The sequence below is a fragment of the Miniopterus natalensis genome, chromosome 11, assembly GCF_054644295.1.
Source record: "Miniopterus natalensis isolate mMinNat1 chromosome 11, mMinNat1.hap1, whole genome shotgun sequence".
Classification (NCBI taxonomy): domain Eukaryota; kingdom Metazoa; phylum Chordata; class Mammalia; order Chiroptera; family Miniopteridae; genus Miniopterus; species Miniopterus natalensis.
The window spans coordinates 40,438,789-40,460,585 of record NC_142091.1 but is presented as its reverse complement, the minus strand read 5'-3'; the positions used below and the strand labels follow the sequence as shown (position 1 = coordinate 40,460,585).

General features: G+C 36.3%; 1 protein-coding gene across 7 annotated transcripts in view; it reads left to right on the top strand.

Moving 5' to 3' along the window:
- The window catches only part of NUP98 (nucleoporin 98 and 96 precursor), a 99,892-nt gene that overhangs the window by 60,009 nt on the left and 18,086 nt on the right, over window positions 1-21,797 (top strand). For 6 of the 7 annotated variants that reach the window (XM_016218126.2, XM_087821692.1, XM_016218125.2 and 3 more), the window contains 9 exons: window positions 353-491; window positions 4,509-4,686; window positions 6,064-6,228; window positions 11,434-11,616; window positions 12,277-12,433; window positions 14,040-14,469; window positions 15,672-15,901; window positions 17,038-17,304; window positions 21,194-21,351. In XM_016218126.2, the coding sequence (XP_016073612.2) occupies window positions 353-491; window positions 4,509-4,686; window positions 6,064-6,228; window positions 11,434-11,616; window positions 12,277-12,433; window positions 14,040-14,469; window positions 15,672-15,901; window positions 17,038-17,304; window positions 21,194-21,351 (1,907 nt within the window). Of the gene's footprint in view, window positions 1-352; window positions 492-4,508; window positions 4,687-6,063; window positions 8,169-11,433; window positions 11,617-12,276; window positions 12,434-14,039; window positions 14,470-15,671; window positions 15,902-17,037; window positions 17,305-21,193; window positions 21,352-21,797 lie in introns of those variants that run through there. The other variant, XM_087821693.1, reaches the window with a different exon arrangement.

Genomic DNA, 21,797 nt, shown 5'->3' with positions numbered 1-21,797 from the left:
TATTGAAAAACTCAGGTATCGTATTCAAAAAAGGGCTCAGGTATTTTAACTTGTCTGCAGACTAGGTGCTAAGGGTTGTTTGTATAGCAGCAGTATAGGTATTTGACGAGATTTAAGGCTGTTTTGAGTTCAACTTAAATGCTGTGAAAATACTGATGTTAAACCAGATGGCAGTGTATTTGGTGTCATCCATACATGTTATGGGTGAAATAACCCATTCAGTGGTATTGCTGGGTGATTGAAAATATTGATTAATGTTTAAGCAGCTTGCTCCTTCTAATAATCAGAATTAGAATGTAGGTATTTGCTCTCTATACAGGATGAGTTTTTAACTATTTGTTCTATCTTGTAGGTTATGGTTCAATCTATTTTGAAGGAGATGTGAATTTGACAAATCTAAATTTGGATGATATCGTTCATATCCGAAGGAAAGAAGTTATTGTCTATTTAGATGATAACCAAAAACCACCTGTGGGTGAAGGACTAAATAGGTATGAATTTATTTACATACTTAGAAAATAACTAAATCACAGTTTTTTCTATAAACACAAATGTATCCATGTTATATACATTTTTCTGCAATTTGCTTTTTTTACTTACTGTCCAATGTCTGATTGTTTCTCTACTTTGATTTAGAAATATAACGGATAAAGCAATACTATGCTATAACTTCTTGACGCCTTTTCTCTAAAATTAGCTCTAACTTAATTTCTAAAAACATTTTAAGTAGTATTTTATTTTTTCATATTTCTGTGGTGACCATGCTTACATCTTTCTCCATATTTTAGTGTGAGATGCTAGCTTCTGATATTTCTTAGACAGGTGAAAGGGCCATACATAAAATTGTTTATTTTCACAACCTACCAAGATTGAATTATGAAGAAATAGAAAATCTAAGCAGTCCTATAACTAATAAGGAACTTGAATCAGTAATCAAAAACCTCCACCTTATAAAAAGCCCAAGACCAGATGGCTTCAATCGTGAATTCTTCTGAACATTTAAAGAAGAATTCACACTAATTCCTCTCAAAGTCTCCCCAGAAAATTGCAGAGAAGGGAATACTTCTGAACTCATCCTGTGAGGCAATCATTACTCTGATTTCAAAGCTAGACAAAAACATTGTAACAAAAGTACAGACTAATATCGTGATGAGTATTGATGTAAATATCCTCAATAAAATACTAGCAAATAGAATTTAACAATACATTGAAAGGATTACAGACCATAACCAAGTGAGATTTATTCCTCGAATGCAAGGATGATTCAATATACAAAAATTGATCAATGTAATACATCACATTTACAGAATGAAGTAAACCACATGATCATCCCCATTGGTTCAGGAAAAGCATTTGACAAAATTCAACATCCTTCCATAATAAAGACACTAGTGCTAAAAGAAAACTCCCCTGCTGTATTTGAAAAATCCACAGTAAATACCATACTCAATAGTGAAAGACTGAAATTTTTCCTAAGATCAGGAGCAAGACAAGAATGCCTGCTTTTGCCACTACTGGAAAATCTGAGCTAGTCAGTTAAGCAAGAAAAAGAAGTAAAAGCATCCAGATTGAAAAGGAACAAGTAAAATTATCTCTGTTCACAGATGATTTGATCGTCTATGAAGAAAGCTTGAAGATTCCACTAAAAAATATGTTATAACGAATAAACAAATTCAGCAGAATACAAAATCAACATGCAAAAACTTGGTTTTTTACACTAACAATGAATGATCTTAAAAGGAAGTTAAGAAAACAATTTTGGCCCAGCCGGGCGTGGCTCAGCGGTTGAGCGACGACCTGGGATCCAGGCGATCAGGGTTTGATTCCCGGTCAGGGCACATGCCCGGGTTGTGGGCTCTATCAATGACTTTCTCATCATTGGTGTTTCTATCTCTCTCTCTCCCTCTCCTTTCCTCTTTCTGAAATCAATAAAGATATATTTAAAAAAATAAATAAATAAAAACACAAAAAAATTTTGTTTACAATAACATCAAACAGAATAAAACACTTAGGAATAAACTTTACCATGAAGGTAAAAAGGCCTGTACATTGAAAACTATATAACATTGCTGAAAGAAATGAAAGAAGACAAATAAATAGAAAGATACCTCATTTTCATGGACTGGAAGACTTAAAATTGTTAAGATGTTCATACTACCCAAAGCAATCTACAGATTTACTGCATCTATATCAAAATCTTAATGGCATTTTTTTTGCAGAAATAGAAAAAATTCTTCGTAAAATCGTGGAATCTCAAGGGAGCCCGAATAGCCAAATTAATCTTGAAAACAGAATAAAACTGGAGGACTCATACTTTGATTTTAAAACTTACTACAAAGCTACAGTAACCAAAGCAGTGTGGTATTGGCATAAAGACACACAATATAGACTAATGGAACAGATACAATAAGAGAGCTCAGAAATAAGCCCTCACATATATAGTTAAATGATTTTCAATAAGGTTGCCAAGACCAGTGGGGAGAGAACAGTCTCTTCAACAAATGATTTTAGAAAAACTGGATATTTACATGCAGAAGAATTAAGTTGAACCATCACATTATGCCATATATAAAAATCAACTTAAGATGGATCAAAGACCTAAACGTAAGACCTAAAATTCTTAGAATAAAGGATTTTATTTTCTTTAAGTTTCATGACATTATATCTGACAAGGATTTCCTGGATTCGAAACTAAAAGTCACAGAAACAGTAGTAAAAATAAACAAATTGGACTCCATCAAAATTTAAAACTTCTGGCCTGTTTTGGCTTAGTGGTTAGGGCGTCGGCCCGCAGTCTGAAGGGTCCTGGGTTCAATTTCAGCCTCAATCCCTAGCCCTAGTCGGGGCAAGTGCAGGAGGCAATCAATTTAAATGTCTCTCTCTCTCCCTCTCTCTCCCCCCCCTTCCTCTTTCTGAAAAGCAATGGAAAAAATATCCCCAGGTGAGGATTAAAAAAAAAATATTTTAACCTCTATACATCAAAAAGCACAATTAACGAATGAAAAGGCAACCTACAGAATGGGAGCAAATACTTACAAATCATATATACAATAATGGGTTATAAACCAGAATATGAAGGAAGAACTACAACTCAACAAAAGTTTAAAAAGAGAATTGAATACACATTTTTCCAGAGATGATACACAGGTGGCGAACAAGCATATGAAAAGATGCTCAACATATCTAATAATTAGTGAAATCCAAATCAAAACCACAATGAGCTATCACATCCATTTGGGTGGTTAGTATAAAAAAATAAGTTTTTGCAAGAGTGGAAAAATTAGAATCTTTGTGTATTGGTGGGTAAGGAAAAGGGTGCACCTGTTATGGAAAAAATATGATAGTTCCTCAAAAAAATTAAAATAAGCCAGCAATTCCTCTCTAGATATGTATCCAAAAGAACTGAAAGCAGGACCTCAAAGACATGTTTACACACCCATGTTTATAGCAGCACTATTCACAGTAGCCAAGAGGTAGAAGCAACACGTGTCCAGTGACAGATGAATGGATAACAAAATATATCTTCATACAGTGGACTATTACTCAACCTTAAAAAGGGAAGGAAATTCTGACATAGGTGACAACATGGATGAACCTTGAGGACATTAGGCTAAGTAAAACAAGCTGGTCACAAAAATAAATACTACATTATTCTACTTATTTGAGTCCTCTTGAGAGTCCTATTCATAGAAATAGTAAAATGGTGGTTGCCAGTGATAGAAGTAAGGGGAAATGGGGAGTTAATTTTTAATGGTATAGTTTTCAGTTTTTTAAGATGAAAAAGTTCTGGAGATTGGTTGCAGAACAATTACATATATCTAACACCACTGAATAGTACGATTAGAAATGGCTAAGATGGTAAATTTTATGTTACACTTTTTTACCACAGTAAAAATGTTTTTAAAAGTCATCTATTATTAAGTGCTAGTCACTGTATTAGGTGCAAGGCATACAGAATGAGTAGGACACAGTTCTTGAACTCAGATATTGATACTAGAAGGAAACTTGACCACTATTATAGTCATCTTCACACTCATTATTTAATGGTTCATACCATGATATTCCTGATACTTCATTCTGCAAGCATTTATTGTCCTTTGATGGTAGTTGCTGCTGTTATTACTGTAATTAAGTACAGTAGCACTCTGAGACCTTTACTGAGACTTAGTTCTTAGCACTGGACTATGACCATTGGACTGTTAGCACTGGACTCTGTCAAGGACACATAACTTAAGTGTTATTAAAATTAGATAGGAAATAATTGATGTACTGTAGTAGTTTGGAATAAATGGAATTTGACCCTTGAACCAAATACTGAGCTAGTTGATGTTGTGGTAGTTCCTTGCTATTAAGCTTATCTACCTTGGGAAGCAAGACTCAAGTTTATGAAACATTTGCAGAGTAATTTCAGAGTAACATAGGTACCTTTATTTGCTATTTCTGTAGATGTGTTGACTTTCTGGTCTTAAATATGAAACATTGACATTTTACTTGGTTGTATGTTACAGGAAGGCTGAAGTTACATTGGATGGAGTTTGGCCAACAGATAAAACATCTCGTTGTTTAATAAAGAGCCCAGATCGACTTGCTGATATCAACTATGAGGGAAGATTAGAAGCAGTTTCAAGGAAACAGGGAGCTCAGTTCAAAGAGTACCGTCCTGAAACTGGTTCTTGGGTGTTTAAGGTATAGTCACTTAACCTAGTTCTTATTAACTGTAGTGAGCGTCACAAAATGTTTGAAAGTGATCTGCTCTTAAATTCTCTTTATGTTCAAATTAGGAAATAGATATAGAAATACAATAAGGAGCTGTTATAAACTTTATGGGCTTACGATTCAAATCCTCTTCTCCTTCCTGTGAGCATTTAGATACACTTCTAAGATGTGATTTTCTAATACGTGGCATTATTTAGGGACATCAGGCAAAATTTTTGTTCTCTTAATAGATCAACTCTGCCTAAATAATTGTCATTCTTTTAAAGATTTCTGGGATGAGGCTGACTTCCTCCCTTCCTTGATAGTTTAACCCAGGGGTGGGGAACGTTTGGCCCTCAGGCCCTATATGGCCCGTGATATCATTTGGTCTGGCTCTGCCAAGGCAACTGCAGATGGGACTCCAAATTCAATAAATTCAGTGAAATGTTTGACCAAATACAGCAGGCTAATTTTTAAGTTGATAACTTTGTATGGCCCTCGAATGATGTTATAAATATCCAAATGGCCCTTGGCAGAAAAAAGGTTCCCCACTTTGGTAACCCATTGGTTTCTTTCTCTTCTAGGCCAATTGGAGTATTTCTTTTTCTTTTTTTTTTAATGAGATTTATTCTTTTTATTTTATTTTTAAAAAATATATCTTCCCCGGCCGGGCGTGGCTCAGCGGTTAAGCATTGACCTAGGATCCAGGCGATCAGGGTTCGATTCCCAGTCAGGGCAGATGCCCGGGTTGCGGGCTGCAGCCGATCAATGACTCTCTCATCATTGATGTTTCTAGCTCTCTTTCCCTCTCCTTTCCTCTCTCTGAAATCAATAAAGATATATTTAAAAAATAAAAAATAAATAAATAATAATAAATATATCTTTATTGATTTCAGAGAGCAAAAAGGAGAGGGAGAGAGATAGAAACATCAATGATGAGAGAGTCATTGATTGTGCCCACAACCGGGCATGTGCCCTGACCAGGAATCAAACCCTGATCGCCTGGATTCCAGGTCGATGCTCAACCGCTGAGCCATGCCCGGCCGGACCAATTGGAGTATTTCACTTGTTGAAGGCTCTTGTGTTGGTAGAGAACAGCTAAGCAGTATGTAGATATGAAAATAGTAATGGCTCTTTTGGATTCAGTTTCCTGTGTTTATATGTTTAATAATTATATGAGCAACTAGTACATGCATCAAACATCATCTAAATCTTAGAAAAATAGTGAAGTGACATTTCATTGTGCTTTAAATAAATTTTTTGATATCTCTTTTTTTTTACCTGCAAGATAGCAAGCATGAATATTGTGGAAGCTCTTCTGAATAATAAGTGTTAAAATTGATTTTGTTGGATTCTTCCCTTCCTTAGGTGTCCCATTTTTCTAAGTATGGCCTTCAAGATTCTGATGAAGAGGAGGAGGAACGGCCATCCAAAGCTAGTACAAAGAAGTTGAAGACTGCTGCTTTGCCTCCTGCAGGCCAGGATGTACCATTCCAGATGGCTCTTAATGGCAAACCAGCACCTTCTCCCCAGGTAGAGAAAGGACAGTGAATTTGAACGGAATCCATGATACAGAAGTTAAAAGCAAGTCATTCAGCTAGTACAAAGCTGTTTTATGACCCCCTGGAACTTTGAAGAGTACAAATATTGCCAATCACGTTGAGACAAGTATAAGGGAGGAGGGCATGAGGTGGTACTGGCATCTGGTTTTTACCTGAGAGATTTAAAGAATTCTCTTGCCATTTGGATCATTCCTTCTACCGATTGTCTTTCTTAAACACCTCCCTCTCTCTCACTTGGACTTGCTGAATTCTCTGTTCAGTGATCAACTTAAGATAGCCTTTTGCTTCTGTGGGTTGATGCAGAGTAAATCCTGCTTTTATTGACTAATGATGTGCAAGTTTAATCTTGTTCTTTATCTTCCTGGTTATTTAAAAGTTCAATTAGCTTTCTGCAATGGTTTTTAACTCCATTTTTCTCAAGATTTTGGCTTATACTTCAGGTAACCTCTTGATACTTGTATTTTAACGATACATAATCTTTATGAAAATAAAGTTTTAAGAATACAAATTATTTGTCTTGGGGAGAGTAGGTGCTGCATTGTTTATTGCAATTACTTGTATCAAACTCTTTTTCAGTATTGTTAAACCACCATAAACTTCCTGTCCTTATAAGGAAAGGTTTGTAATTTAATATCAGGTAGTTTCTTTGCCAACTCATAAAAATTTACTTTCATTTAGATGTTTATATTCAGTCAAGTTACAAAAATTTTTTTTTCTTTGCTGCCATACTTCCTCAGAGAAGAGAATTTGATATAGAATTACTTTGTAAAGAATCTTCTACCTCTCAGCTGCTAAAAGCAGAACCTTTGGAATTTTCCATGCTACAATTCTTACAGCTGCTGATTTGTGCAACTTTTATGGTTTATTAAATAATTTCTTGGGAGGCAATTTCTGGAAATTGTGTATTTATGTTCATGTTTGCATATACAGAGTGAAGGGGAGGGTATGATAAAAGTGGGAGACGGGAACTATATTGACTTTTATGTTTTTAATCTTTTATAGCATTTAGAATACCCCTAAGAAAGCTCTTCTGAACTAAAGAAATGCTGTAAATGGACTTAGTTTTCAAGTTATGTGTGCTCATTTTGTCTGAATCATAGTTTTTATAATCCCTTTCTTTCCAAAGTGTTTTTTGACCTTAACATTGTATGTATTTCTTAGAATAAGAGTCAGTTATACTTATCGTCTGCCAACAAACGTGATATGGAGGATCCTAAAAATACAGCTAGGGGGCAAAGCTTTATCTGTGAACAGATGAAAATTTACGAAATTTGACTATCAGTGGTTTTAGACTTTTTAATTTCCAGAATACAAATAGTAACAGATAATTATAAATTCATGTGATGACACTTGAGTAGGTGAGAGTTCTTTGACAAATTGAGCACCAAAATATTTCAGAACCAGGTTCTAGGAAAAAGAGGGCTAAGGATCAAGATGATAAAAAAGAATATAGTGAATATGGGGGCTTTGTGCAGAGACCTTCTTTGGTGGAGGAAATGGGCAGCCTTTGACCTTTTGGATAGGGGAAGCAGAAATGGGTAGAGTTGTTTAGATATTCCGCTAAGGTGTTAAAACAGTAAGGTGGGATTCTGGAGAACTCTTCATATCGCCCAGTGGTTGCACAGTTTTTGGTACCAGAGACCTACATGTTACTTGGCATGAGAATACTTAAGCCACCTGAATGAACTGGGAATAGGTCTGCGAGTCTTCTCATTCCAGTGCCAAGAAGGCTGTCTTCACACCATCACCTGGCCCCCTTGGAGAGGTTGATTTCTATGATACGCAGTTCTTTCGGGCTGTTATAGTTTCCTTTCCCCCCTGTACACAATCTCAGGTTCTGGAAAGATGTATATTTTTTTACTTATTTTATTTTATTTTTTAATATATCTTACTGATTTCAGAGAGAGGAAAGGGGAGAGAGATAGAAACATCAATGATGAGAGAGTCATTGATCGGCTGCCTCCTGCACACCCCTGACTGGGGATCGAGCCCACAACCCGAGCATGTGCCCTGACCAGGAATCGAAACCGGATCGCCTGGATCCTAGGTCGGTGCTCAACTGCTGAGCCACGCCAGCCGAGCTATATATATTTTTAATGATCACATTCCACTGCCTTTTATATAACATCTTCAGTCACCTCTTTGTAGTTTGTTCTTAAGCCTTACTTTGCTCCTAAAAAGCAAGTAAATCTAAGCAATCAGAAAACCTAAAGGCAACTAAAATTTTATATAATCTTCTCTTCTGCACCTTTTAAGTTAGGGAAAAATTTTAGCAGAAAAACCTTCACACAGATGAGTTAGGGCAGTTGCAGAAACGTTTTGTTTGGTAGTTAGAACCTTATTTCCAAAGTGCTGATTTGAGATCCAGTTTTTAGCTCACTGCATCAGTACCTTCAAGGAAGTTTAATATATTTTTAAGGAAAAAGGTGTTTAGGATTTTGAAGAAAATTCCATTTTACCTATGTATACTTTTTTGAAAAATAAAATGTCAGCTATCTAAATTTATCCAATAGATAAATATACATTTTAACATATATTTTATATTTTTATGTAATTTATTTATATTATATATATATATACATAAAATAATTCTATGGCCACAAGCGTATTTGCTTCAGATACTAATGTTATTGAGTTGTATGCCTCCTACAGTAATTTCCCTTAGTGTATGTATAGAAATATACACACTTAATTTGGTGGGCCTTGAAACCCTGACATGGAATTTTTTCTCTTGAGAACACAATGTTATTGAAGGGCTGATTTTCCAGCAAAATGAATATCAACATTCTTTGCAGTTAAGAAACAAGTTGTTTTGGAAGCAGGCAACAGTAGTAGTTATGCTGAATTAAACTATTTGGATGAGAAGGACAGTATGAATTATTTTCATACCTGTTTAACCAGAGACTGATCATTTATCCTTTGTTGAATAAGGAAGTCTTGGTTTACTGTCCCTACCCCTACCCGAATCATTTACCTACTGGATTAAGAGATGCTTTATCTTTGGGATATTGGCAGCTTTGTTTTTATGAGGAAAATTATTTTAAGTTGGAGAGTGGAGGTTTCTCAAAATCATTAAAAGTTTCAATCATGAAACCTCACCCTCCCATATACCTAAATAGACAGTAATTTCGTCTGTGTACTTAGCCTTTGTAATGTACTCTGCTGGCATTTAGACATAAATAAGATATCCCACTTTAAAGAGATTGCAGTGTGGGAAAGTGAGAGTTAAAATGATTTTCTGGCTGCTTCTCCCAGTACATGCCTTTCTTTTCCACAGACCTCCCAGGGACTTCCTTTTTAATTTTCTCAATTCCTTCTGAACCATCATTTTTTTATTAGATATACTTTAAAAAAAAATTCACGCATAGGGGGTCCTAGGAGCTTATCAGGTCCTCGTGGTTTCATAGTAATGCATTTCCCCCACGTCCACTTATTAGATGATATCTCGTAGCTTTGAAGTGTATGCATGAGGATGGACTAAATAAAGCCTTGATCATTAGCATTCTTCTAAAAGATATGCTGTTCCCTTAGGTATCCAGTGTATTATTTGATGAAATCATTCCCATTTGCCTGAAAATGTTCTAGGTGAACATCTCTTCATGTTAGTATTTTTTCTTTGTTGACTAATATAACATTGGAACCATCTTCCCCCTTTTCCTTTCCTCCCACCCATCCTTGCTCCTTCTTGTCCTTTCATAGTTAATTGCTTTCTCTACTGTGTACCAAGCACTGCCTAAGGCAATAGAAATAACAAAGAACGTGTTCAGTGAATGTTGAATTTACCCATGTGCTTGACGTTAGATATAGGAAACAGTAGGCCATAATCTTTGTGTTCATGCCTCAACAATCTGGTGGGACAAGTGTATTTATGCAAGAAATTATAATACATTGTGATACATTATATAAAATAGGTATAGACAGGGTATTATGGGAGCCCAAAGGAGGAGGGTACCCTAACTGAAAGGTTGACAGAGAATGGGAACTTTTCCTAAAAGTGCATTGGTTAAAAATTAACATTAGGGAGCTGTTGGAGTGAGACTGTTCCCGTAATCCTTCATCATCACTGGGACTGTTTTTCCTCCCCAGAATTTTAAAGCATAAAAGTAGTGAGACCTGTCTGTAGCCTCCCCAATGGGTAAAAAATAGTATCATCTTCGTCGTTTGAACATTATCTCGCTTCTAGTTTTGTTTAAGCAGTCTTTGGGGATTGGTCGTATCTTAAGCGGCAATTCACCATGTATCCAACACCTCAGTTTTTCTTTTTTTTCTTTTTTTTAAAAAATATATCTTTATTGATTTCAGAGAGAGGGAGGGAGAGAGAGGGAGAGAGAGAGATAAAAACATCAATGATGAGAGAGTCATTGATTGGCTGCAACCCGCAACCCGGGTATGTGCCCTGACCGGCAATTGAACCCCGATCTCCTGGATCCTAGGTCGATGCTCAACCACTGAGCCACGCCTGGCTGGGCAGTTTTTCTACAGTTATAGATGGGAGCAGTCATTGTTTTGGTAACTCTTGACGCTTTTAAACAAAGGAATTATTTCCAGATTAAAATTGTTCCTGATAATATTACTTTGTTTTCTCTTTTGGGAAGTTAGAGTGACAGTTCTTGTATCTTACATGGTCCTGCACAGGTAGAGTCCAGCTGACCTTAGGATGCAGTCACCCAAAAGATAAATTCCAAGCCCCACATTATGTTAACTAGAAATTTATTTTTAAGTGTTTTCTTTAAAACAGTGCAAAGTTACATGCGACTTTGATATTTGTACCTTTTATTCTCTTTCCCAATGGCTTCTAGCTATAAGGCAGTGTGAAGGGAGGGTGACCCTGTGTAAATTGGAAAATGGTAGTTGCTAGCTAAGTCAGGTAAGGCATAGTCTTTGTCTGAAGACCACCATTTGTTCATAATGGGTGCTGCCTTAGGTTCCAGACACCAGACCATGATATTACAGAAAGGTGATTCGGTGAGCCATCATTTGGATCCCAGGTAGTTGTAGGGGAGATTTTTGGATAATTGTTAAATCTACTTTTGCAAATATGCTACCTCACATTGTGTAGAATGGGCAGAATCTAATATGGCAATATCATATTCTGAATAAACTACTTTTGTCTCAAAGCTCTAAGTCTATTTGGTGTAATTTAATGCTGCTTCCCTAATCTTTCTGCTGTCTACAGAGCCAGAGCCCAGAGGTGGAGCAGTTAGGGAGGGTTGTGGAACTGGACAGTGACATGGTAGATATCACCCAGGAGCCAGTTTTGGATTCCATGTTAGAAGAGAGCGTGCCTGAGGATCAGGAACCTGTGTCTGCCTCAACACACATTGCATCTTCACTGGGAATTAATCCACATGTTTTACAGGTGAAGTCCTAACCCACCCTTACTACGACAGGAAGCCAAACTAATACTTCCTTTGCGTAACGTCAGGTGTCTTCCTTTAATTAAGAGCACAGTGTTCACTGGAATAAGAAAAAACAGTAATTTGACCCATATTTGAGCCTTATTTTCCTATTCAGGAAGGAAGAACTATATTGAGATTCAGAAGGCCTGGATTCTAACATCTGTGAACACTCGTTTTTCTCTATAAAATATTACTTTGTTTACTTCGTAGGGTAGTTTTGAGGCTCTTGAAAGTTCTCCACAAGTTAAAAGTTAAAAAAAACACTTAGTAGATGCAGGCTTCTTTAAGCTCTGTTTTCCCCCTGCCCTTCGCTTTTGGCGTGTTATGAGTTTAGCCTTTGGTTTATGTTTGGTTTTGACATCATTCATTTAGCAAATGTGTGAGTGATTGCTATGTGCCAGCCTCTGGTAAGACTGTAGATACAAAGGAGGAAGAGTATTGTATAACTTTTTACCCTTCAGGTATATACAACTGTAATTGAGTCATTTATACAAATGTTATACCTACTCTGGGCACAACCTTGAGGCAGAGCGATTTATTGGTTGTTGTCAACTGCATTTTTCTTTTATGGCCTTTGGATTTGGAGGAGCACATTCATTCTATAGATATTGCCTTTTTAGATCATGAAAGCATCATTGCTTGCTGATGAGGAAGAAGCAGACACGGTCCTGGATCAACGCTTCAGCCGCCTTCCTTCTAAAGCAGATACTTCTCAAGAAATCTGTTCTCCCAGACTCCCCATTTCAGCATCCCACTCATCAAAATCCCGTTCATTAGGTACTGTAAAAGATGCTCTTTTTTAAGAAAGCCATGAAGTCCTGCTTTTCACATATCTTCTAAATTAAGTCGACTTCTCTTGCAAATATCCCTCTAAAGGCTATAACAAGGACTCCAAGAGGAAGTATAGTCTTATACGTAAGGTGGGGCCGGTTTTTGATAACTATGATTTTTTTTATTGATGCCACCGAAAGTTAAACGGAGAAAAAAGCATTTGTGTTTTGTTTAGGGTCATGTTTTCATTTGCTTATAAATGTGGATTAGGTAATCTTCCATTTCCTAATGTTTATCAGACTATTGAGGAAATGGCAAGTTGTCCTGCACTGTACTCTTATTTCACAGTGCTGACACTGTTCTTACTGCCTTTTAGGGGCAAGTGTTCCTTCTCATAATACACAAAACTTGTCAGCTTTCTACTTTTCCCTAAACCCTCCAAAACTCCTAGGGAAATCATTACATGTTCGATTTTAAAGCTTTCCCTTTTCTTGTGGGATTAGAGAGAGAGTATTGTCAGCAAAGGACATAAACAGATGTAATGTCAAAATATTTTGAAAACCAGAAAGACATTTGTTTGTTGTCTTAAAAACTAAACATTTATTTTTCAATTCTTTTGAGTGCCCTAATACATTAACTTTCCTTCTTTAATACTTTAACTAGTAAAGCATCAGTTAAACATTCACAAACCTTTTCAATTATGGCCACTATATGAAAATTCATATTTCAGTAACTACCTCCTTGCTTAAGACTGGAACCATATAAAATTGGAAAACAGGCAATAGTAACAGGAACTGTCTTTCTGAAAGGACGTGCAATCACATGACTCAGTGGATCTGTGTTTCCTTAAGTCCAGCATTGAGCATTACAGTGGTAGGAATTTGAATTTTGATCTTATTATGCTTTTTAAAAAAATGTTCTTTTAAAATAGGTCTTTGTGGATTTCAGAGAGAAGAAAGGAGAGAGAGAGATAGAAACATCAGTGATGAGAGAGTCATCATTGATCGATTGCCTCCTTCATGCCCCCCCACTGGGGATGGAGCCCAAAACCCAGGCATGTGCCCTGACCAGGAATCAAACCTTGATCTCCTGGATCATAGGTTGATGCTAAACCGCTGAGCCATGCCAGCTGGGCTTATTATGCTTTTTATATTAACTACAAAATGGTTACATTTAGCGTTCTGATAGGGGCATGAGCATTAGTCATCTTTCAGTCCTGCTACTTTAGTAGCATTGTGGGTTTGGATTTGAGCCCTGTTTTCTTGTAAAATGAAGATAGCAATGTTCTTCATTTAATGAAGTTATCGAAGGATAAAATGAAACATTGTATATAAATTGCTTATGCAGAGTCTACTGCAGATAAGTGCTAGATAATTTTTTAAAATAGTAGTAGTAGTGTTTATTATTAATGTTATTTGTTGATATCATGAGAATTTCTGCCTTCATTTTCTGGTTGGAAGAGTAGGTTCTGCAGTATCTGACTTAACCTGCTTATGGTCTTCTGTATCTGATTTAATTAGTTTGGTAAAGCTGTAAGTTCAACTTTCCTGATTGTTGTTGTTCAAGAAGCAATAGTCTGTATTTTCTAATAGCCTCCCCCCCCTTATTTTAGTTGGTGGGTTGCTACAATCAAAATTTACAAGTGGAGCCTTTTTTTCACCAAGTGCCTCTGTGCAAGAATGTCGCACTCCCAGAACATCATCTTTGATGAATGTCCCATCCACATCTACTTGGTCTGTCCCTCCACCCCTGACCTCTGTGTTTACAGTGCCCAGCCCTGTCCCTGAGGTTCAGTTGAAAACAGTGGGAACTCGCAGACAACCCGGCCTAGTCGCTCTTGAAAAGTCTGTTACCTATGGCAGGGGGAAACTCTTGATGGACATGGCCTTATTTATGGGACGCTCATTTCGGGTTGGTTGGGGCCCGAACTGGACTCTTGCTAATAGTGGTGAACAGCTGAGTGGCTCTCGTGAACTGGAAAATCATCAGACTGCTGATTCTGTGGAATATGGATTCCTGCCTAATCCAGTGGCTATTAAATCGTGAGTCACATTTCCTTATGCTTTTTGAGAAAGGTAACATGGTAGGTGAGAAAGAACTTTATATCATCAGGAAATCTTTCTAGATATATTCTTAGCACAATTTTAGATAGCAGAAGATATTTACATAATTAAAAACTGAAATGATTAGTAAGATAACTCCATTTATACCATGAAGGTAAAGATAATACCTAGTAGTTAAACTTTAGTTAGAAAACTAACAGACCTAAAGCTAATGCCACAGCATTCCTTTGGGCTTTCATCCTTTTCATTACCTTAGTCATTGTTTCAGTTTTCTCAGATATTTGCATTTTCTTCATATATAAGGTATATTCTCAACTAAACACATTTTCTGCATCTTAGACCTGATAAAAAGAATGTATGAACTGTGGATAATCCATGCATAAATATTTGGAAATAAGGTGACAGTTGATTACTATATGTGTTATATATTTCTATACAGTTCCTACCAGTAACATTTACATGTGTATGCTTACAGTTCTATATATTCTATATATATGCCGTAAGAGCATATGTATGGTTTTCTGGTAGTTACTAAGCAGTATGTATGCAGTTGTGCAAAATATATAATAGTTTCCTATTTTAATAATTATAACAAATTGTTCTATCTTTACTACAGATTAAGTGGCTATGATCAACTATTATTCCTAGTTTTTAAAGTTGACTTTGAAGAAATAACAGCATCTCTTGAACCTCACAATTAGGAATGTTGATTCTAAACTTGGGCTATACATGGTGTCATGATATTTTGGAGGTTGTTGATATCAATCTTAAAAATTGAATCAAGGCCAGATTTACTATATGTTAATCTTAATTTGAAGTAATTTCTTCAGTGACTTTTGATACCTCGTGAAATGTAATTTGAGATATGGGTATCACACAATTTTTGGCCCTTGAATTTTATAGTATCCAGTTGTATGTTGAAGTCAGTTCCAAGTCTAACCAATTCCTATGCTTGTTGAACCTCAGCTAAGAAGGTCTGGATTCTGAATGCATGGGTCAGATAATTTGTTTACTCAGTATATAGCAAGTACATTCATTATGGTTCAACATCAGGAAACAGAATTTCTTTTAAATCATTTTGCATTCTATTTGTAATCGTAAAAAGAAACTTTTGGTTATAGGAAAATTCTAGCGTCTGTCTTATCTTTATTTTCTATCTTGTTTATCATTTGCCCTTGTAGCCTAAATGAGTCCCCATTCAAAGTTCATTTGGAAAAACTCAGTGTGAGAAAAAAGAAGCTGGATGAAGACCTGCAGTTATACCAGACACCTCTGGAGCTCAAATTAAAACATAGCACTGTCCATGTGGATGAGCTTTGTCCTCTCATTGTTCCCAATCCAGGAGTTGCTGTCATTCATGACTATGCAGATTGGGTTAAGGAAGCATCGGGAGATTTATTGGAAGCTCAAAGTGAGTATGGATCTTGCTTCTGTTTGATGTTCCTGGAACGAGTAGGAGCATGTGTTCATAGGAGAATGAATTTCAGTGCACCAGTGTAGTGAGTAGGTGCGTACCTGAGCCCTTGTCTGTGGTTGAGTTGTGATGAGCAAAGTCCCAGGTAAGGAGAAGTTATACACAAGTTCTGTTCAAAGGAACTGTAGCCAGTCAGCTCTCCTGGATTTATGAAATCTCCTTTCTTTCCCCATGCAGAGAACAGAGGGAAAGAGAGCTTAATTCCTTCTTGCTTTTCTAAATTCTACCCATTCTTCCATGTCCAGTTCAATTCTCGCTTGGTCTTCCCAACAACTTTTGTGTTTATGACTGCCTTCCTGACCTCTCTCACAGTTGTCTCTATAACTGTTGTGACCATGTTTTTCTGAAACACTACTTGGATAAAAGTCTTTTTTTCAATTTGGGAACTTACTGTTTAAAATAATAGAAAAATCATAATTACATGTCTCACAGCATTTTCAATTTGGGAACTTACTGTTTAAAATAATAGAAAAATCATAATTACATGTCTCACAGCATTTTACAACATCACCGTTATTGAAAAGAGACTATTTTAGAATGTTCCATTCCACACATTTTGGGAATTATGTTCATCTTTTCAAACATGTGAATCATCTTCCCAGTGTATACTTGTAAGCAGCTTAAAGTGGTAAACAGTGCTTCCTTTTTGTTTTCCTTCTAGAGGGGCACTATACGTAGTGGTTAAGCATATAGAGTTGGACTCATTACTTGGGTTTGAATCCTACCTCTGCTGCATATTGCCTGGAACACTGAGCAAGTCATGTAACACTCTACCTTACTTCCTCATCTGTAAAATGAAGACAGTAACTACTGTGTAGTCACATTGTATATAGGGGTGGGGCAAAAGGTTTCCAGTTGTTTGTATGGAAAATAATACAATAATTAATAAATAATAATACTGTAGTAAACTCTGTGTTTCATGTACTCACAACTATAAACCTGTATCTTATAGCTGGCTTATTACTCTTAAGTGCTTTGAATAGTGTCATTTAGACTCACTACAATTAGAATGATGCTCCCTCTGTAGTTGCTGTAAGACGTGTCATAGCATTATATTCCTGTCATTTCCTTAGTTGTGAAGCAGTGGAGCCTAACATGGACATTATGTGAAGCTCTGTGGGGCCACCTGAAGGAGCTTGACAGCCAGCTGGATGAACCCAGTGAATACATTCAGATTCTGGAGCGAAGAAGAGCTTTCTCTCGCTGGCTATCCCATACGGCTGCACCTCAAATTGAGGAGGAGGTCTCCTTAACTCGAAAAGACAACCCTGTGGAGGCTGTTTTCAGCTACCTAACAGGCAAGAGGATCAGTGAGGCCTGCTCTCTGGCCCAGCAATCAGGTAGGGCATGTGGTCCTTCTCTGTACCTCTGCCTACTTCCTACTTACTGTCCCTACCTCTTAATTGTGGACTTGATTTTTGTCTTTTATCCTGAGTATTAAGTATAGACATCCCAGGAATATTGCTCATTCCTCCAGAGGAGGGACTGTGTCTTCTAGTTTACTTTTTAGACCCTTAAATATTAGATTTACTTAATTAAAAGTATTTTAATTTTATATGCTACATACACAGTTGTAATAAAACTAGAAAATGCAGATAAGCAAGACCTATAAAGCGATAAAGATTATGAATCTTTAAAGATAGAAAGTGCTCACCAGCACACATACGTGTAGTGGAAGAGAACCTTAAGGAGCATCAGATGTTGGATCCTTCAATTTGTTTGTTCACAAATTTTATTTTATTTTTTTACCCTAAGATTAAACTTTTGCTTCACTGACTCTGCTTTCAATAATTGATAGAACAACTAGACAGAAAATCAAGAGTATAGAATACTTAAACAGGGGAGAGGCAAAGAAAAAAAAAAAAGAATCTTGAACACTATCAACCAGTGTTAACCTGTTAATTACCCAACAAGAAGAAACACCTCAAATCAATAACCTAAGCTTTTACCTTAAGAAACTAGCAAAAGAGCAAACTAAATCCAAAAGTAGAAGAAGGGAGGAAATAATAAAGATTAGAACAGAAATCAGTGGAAATGAAAACATAAAAACAGAGAGATCAATAAAACTAAAAGTTTTTTTAAAAGAGCAAGAAAGTTACAAATTATTAACTACACTGATGAGAAAAATAAAGACACAAATTGCTAAGGACAGAAGTGAAGAGTGAGTATTACTCCTAACCCTACAGAAAGGGGAATACTATGAAAAATTCTCTGTCAACAAATTCAGCTACTGAGATAAAAATGACAAATTCCTAGCAAAATATAAATTAACCAAAACTGTTTCAAGAAAAAGTAGAAAATCTAAATAGATCCATAACAGGTAAAGAAATTGAATTCATAATTTAAAATCTTCACTCAGAAAAGCCTACACCATATATCTTCACTGGTGAACTATCTCTTATATTTATAAAGATGAATTAATACCAGTGTTCTGCTGCCTCTCTAGAAAATCCAAGAGGGAGCACTTTCCAACTTATCCTATGATGACATTATTACCCCGATATCAAAGTGAATCTACAAAAAACCTACAGCTTAACATCATACTTAGTGTTTGAAAGACTGAATGATTTTACCCTGAGATTGGGAATACCATTTCTGTACAGTAATGGATGTTGTAACCAATGTATTCAGGCACGAAAAAGAAGTGAAAGTTGTACAGCGCTGGCCGGTGTGGTTCAGTGCTTAGAGCATTGGCCTGCGCACCAAAGGGTCAAGGGTTCGATTCCCTGATCAAGGGCATGTACCTGGGTTGTGGGTTCACTCCCCAGCCCTGGTTGGGGTGTGTGCAACCAATTGATGAGTCTCACATCAATATTTCTCTTCTCTTCCTCTCCCTGTCCCCCTCCCTTCCTCCCTTTCTTCCACTCTCTCTCAATGGAAAAAATATCCTCAGGTGAGGATTAACAAAAAAATAAGAATAAAATGTTATACAGATTTAAAAGGAAGAGGTAAAACTGTCTTTATTCATAGCCAGCATGATTTCTGTGTATAAACAGTCCTGTGGAATCCACAGAAAAGGTAGTGGGACTAATAAACTAGTTCAACAGGGTCTCAGGATTTAAGGTCAATATACAAAATTCAATTTGTATTTCTGTGTTTTAGTAACAAAAAATCCAAAAGTGAAATTTTAAAAAACCCATTCATAATAGCATCTGAAAGACTAAAATACTTAAAGAATATATGTAACAAAAATGTAAGACTTGTACGCTGAAAACTACACAATATTGCTGGAGAAATAAAAGACCTAAATAAATGAAGATGCAGTCTGTGTTCATGGAATACATCTGTGAGATGGAATACATCTCATCCTCAACACTATTGGCATTTTTAGGTAATTTTTTGCTTTGGAGGCTCCCTGGCATTGTAGAATATTTAAGAGCATTCTGTCCATCTGCTCAAGAGTTTTCTCCCTTGTAGATAACCAAAAATATCTTCACATATTTGCCAAATGTTCTCTGGGGGGCAAAACCACCCAGGCTGAGAACCATTGATGGGTTGGAAACCTCAGAATTGTTAATATATCTGTTCTCCCCAAATCAATCTCTGCAGGGTGAGGCAAAAGTAAAGTAGGTTTATAGTTTATATGGAAATAATACAATAATTAATAAATAATAATACAAGCATAAACTGTTTTGTATACTCACAACTGTAAACCTACTTTTGGCCCATCCTATACATTCCACACAGTATCAAAATCTCCAGCAAGCTTTTTTGCAGGTCCTGATCCTTATTTGGAAATGTAAAAACACCTAAATAGTGTTATAAGTGAATAAAATCAGGGAACTCAACACTTTGTGATTTCAAAACTTCTATAAAGACAGTGTACTGGTAAAAGGATAAATGTACAGGTCAGGGTAACAGAAATGAGAATCCAAATATAAAACCCTTTCACTTATGGTCAGTAATTTTTGACAAAGGTGCCAACACAATTTAAATGTTAAAGGATAGTCTTTTCAACAAATAATGCTAGGGTAGTTGGATACTCACATGTAAAAGACTGATTTAGATCCTTACTTTACACCATGCACTAAAACCAACTTGAGCTTGAGTATATGTTCTCATCAATGGGAAAGTCTATGTGAAAAGTCAAGGATTGGCAGAAGCTAGTTGATTGGTTGTATGATCTCAGCAAAGAGAAGTGATCTAAACGATTGTATCAAGATATGATATTCCAGTTTCTTCTCTGAACTTGACCATCTTTAGTACTCCAGGATATTTACACTTGTTGACTAGTAAACCCTCTCTTTGGGGTTCTACAGACACAGAAATAACATTTTGCTTTTTGCCTTTATTATTATTTTTCTAGAACACTAGCAGCTCATGGTCAGGTGGGCTCAGCACTTACTGCATGAATCATAGTCCAGTCATTCATTTGTTACCTACATACATCAGAGAGACAACTTGGCTTAGCAGCTCATTTCCAGATGTGTCCTGATGCATGATTTCTTTCCTCCAGGCCTCTTCAGTTTGTGAAGAAAGCTATTTGAGATGAGAGCCTTAGTTTCTATGAGAACAGTACTTAAAAGTCATGTAAGCACTGACCCATATACAAAAACAAAAGGAAAAGGTCTACTGACTTTTAGGAGTTTGACTCTTAGGAAGTTTGTATTAAGAGCTGAGACAGAATTTTTCTCAGCTTACAGTTTAACTGGAAATTTTCATAAGCCAGAATTTCTGTCCCTTCACATTCTGATTGATTAGACTCTTTATTGCCCCAGCCCTTTGTACTTAAAAAAATTTATTAAAAGAGATTATTGGACCTGTGAGATTAAAGGACTCAACCATTCTCTTTATATCATACACACGTGTTGTTTTTTTAGGTTTGGGTTTGCCATTTCTCAGTGTCATTATAGAGTACCTTCTATTTGGGCATGTTATCAATTTTGTCATCTCAGTTTTCACTACAAATCTTTGAATCAGATAATATTTTCCTCCATTTTATAGATGAAGTGCCTTGTCTAGGGTCACAGAAGTAATGTAGTAGTAGCTCTGTCACTGAACTTGGTATACTATATAACCCATATGTAATTTGGACTAAACTACTTTGAAGGTTTTCTACCTAAGCAGAAAGTGGTAAGTTCTTGATCGATATTTTGGCACTACTGGGAAACACAGTCACAGGTGTTCAGTCCTCTGTCCTGAGTGCTGGAAGAAATAAGGCAATGCCCTCAAGTGTTTCTGAAAGTCTAAATCCTCAGCATCACCAAAGCAATTCTGTTTTTCTTACAGGTGATCATCGTCTTGCCCTTCTTTTATCCCAGTTGGTGGGTAGCCAGTCTGTCCGGGAGCTGCTTACCATGCAACTGGTAGATTGGCATCAGCTCCAGGCTGACTGCTTCATCCAGGATGAGAGATTGCGCATCTTTGCCCTGTTGGCTGGAAAACCGGTATTTTCCTCTTTTCTCGTAAACTCTCATAAATTTTCTCATAAGTTCTAGATTGCTTAAGTTAAGGTAAAAAGCCATCTTTGAAAATTATACATTATTATGTATAACTAACTTATTTTCAATGGAAATTTTAATGGAAAATTACAAAGGTACAACATGTACATTGTAAAAAACAACTAGTTATATATAGAAATAAAAATGTTAAAATTCACCATATCCCATATCATAGTGATAACATAATTTGTCGTCTTCCTAGACGTACTTAAGTATATTAAAATACATATATGCATATTAACACGTGTGTATATTCAAGTAAAATCAATTATACGTAACAATTCTGCAACTTCTTTTTACTTGATGTGTATGGATTTTTTTCATGTTGGACAGCCTTATTCTGTTTAATGATCACTTCTGTTCCATTATATGGATGATATACCATAATTATG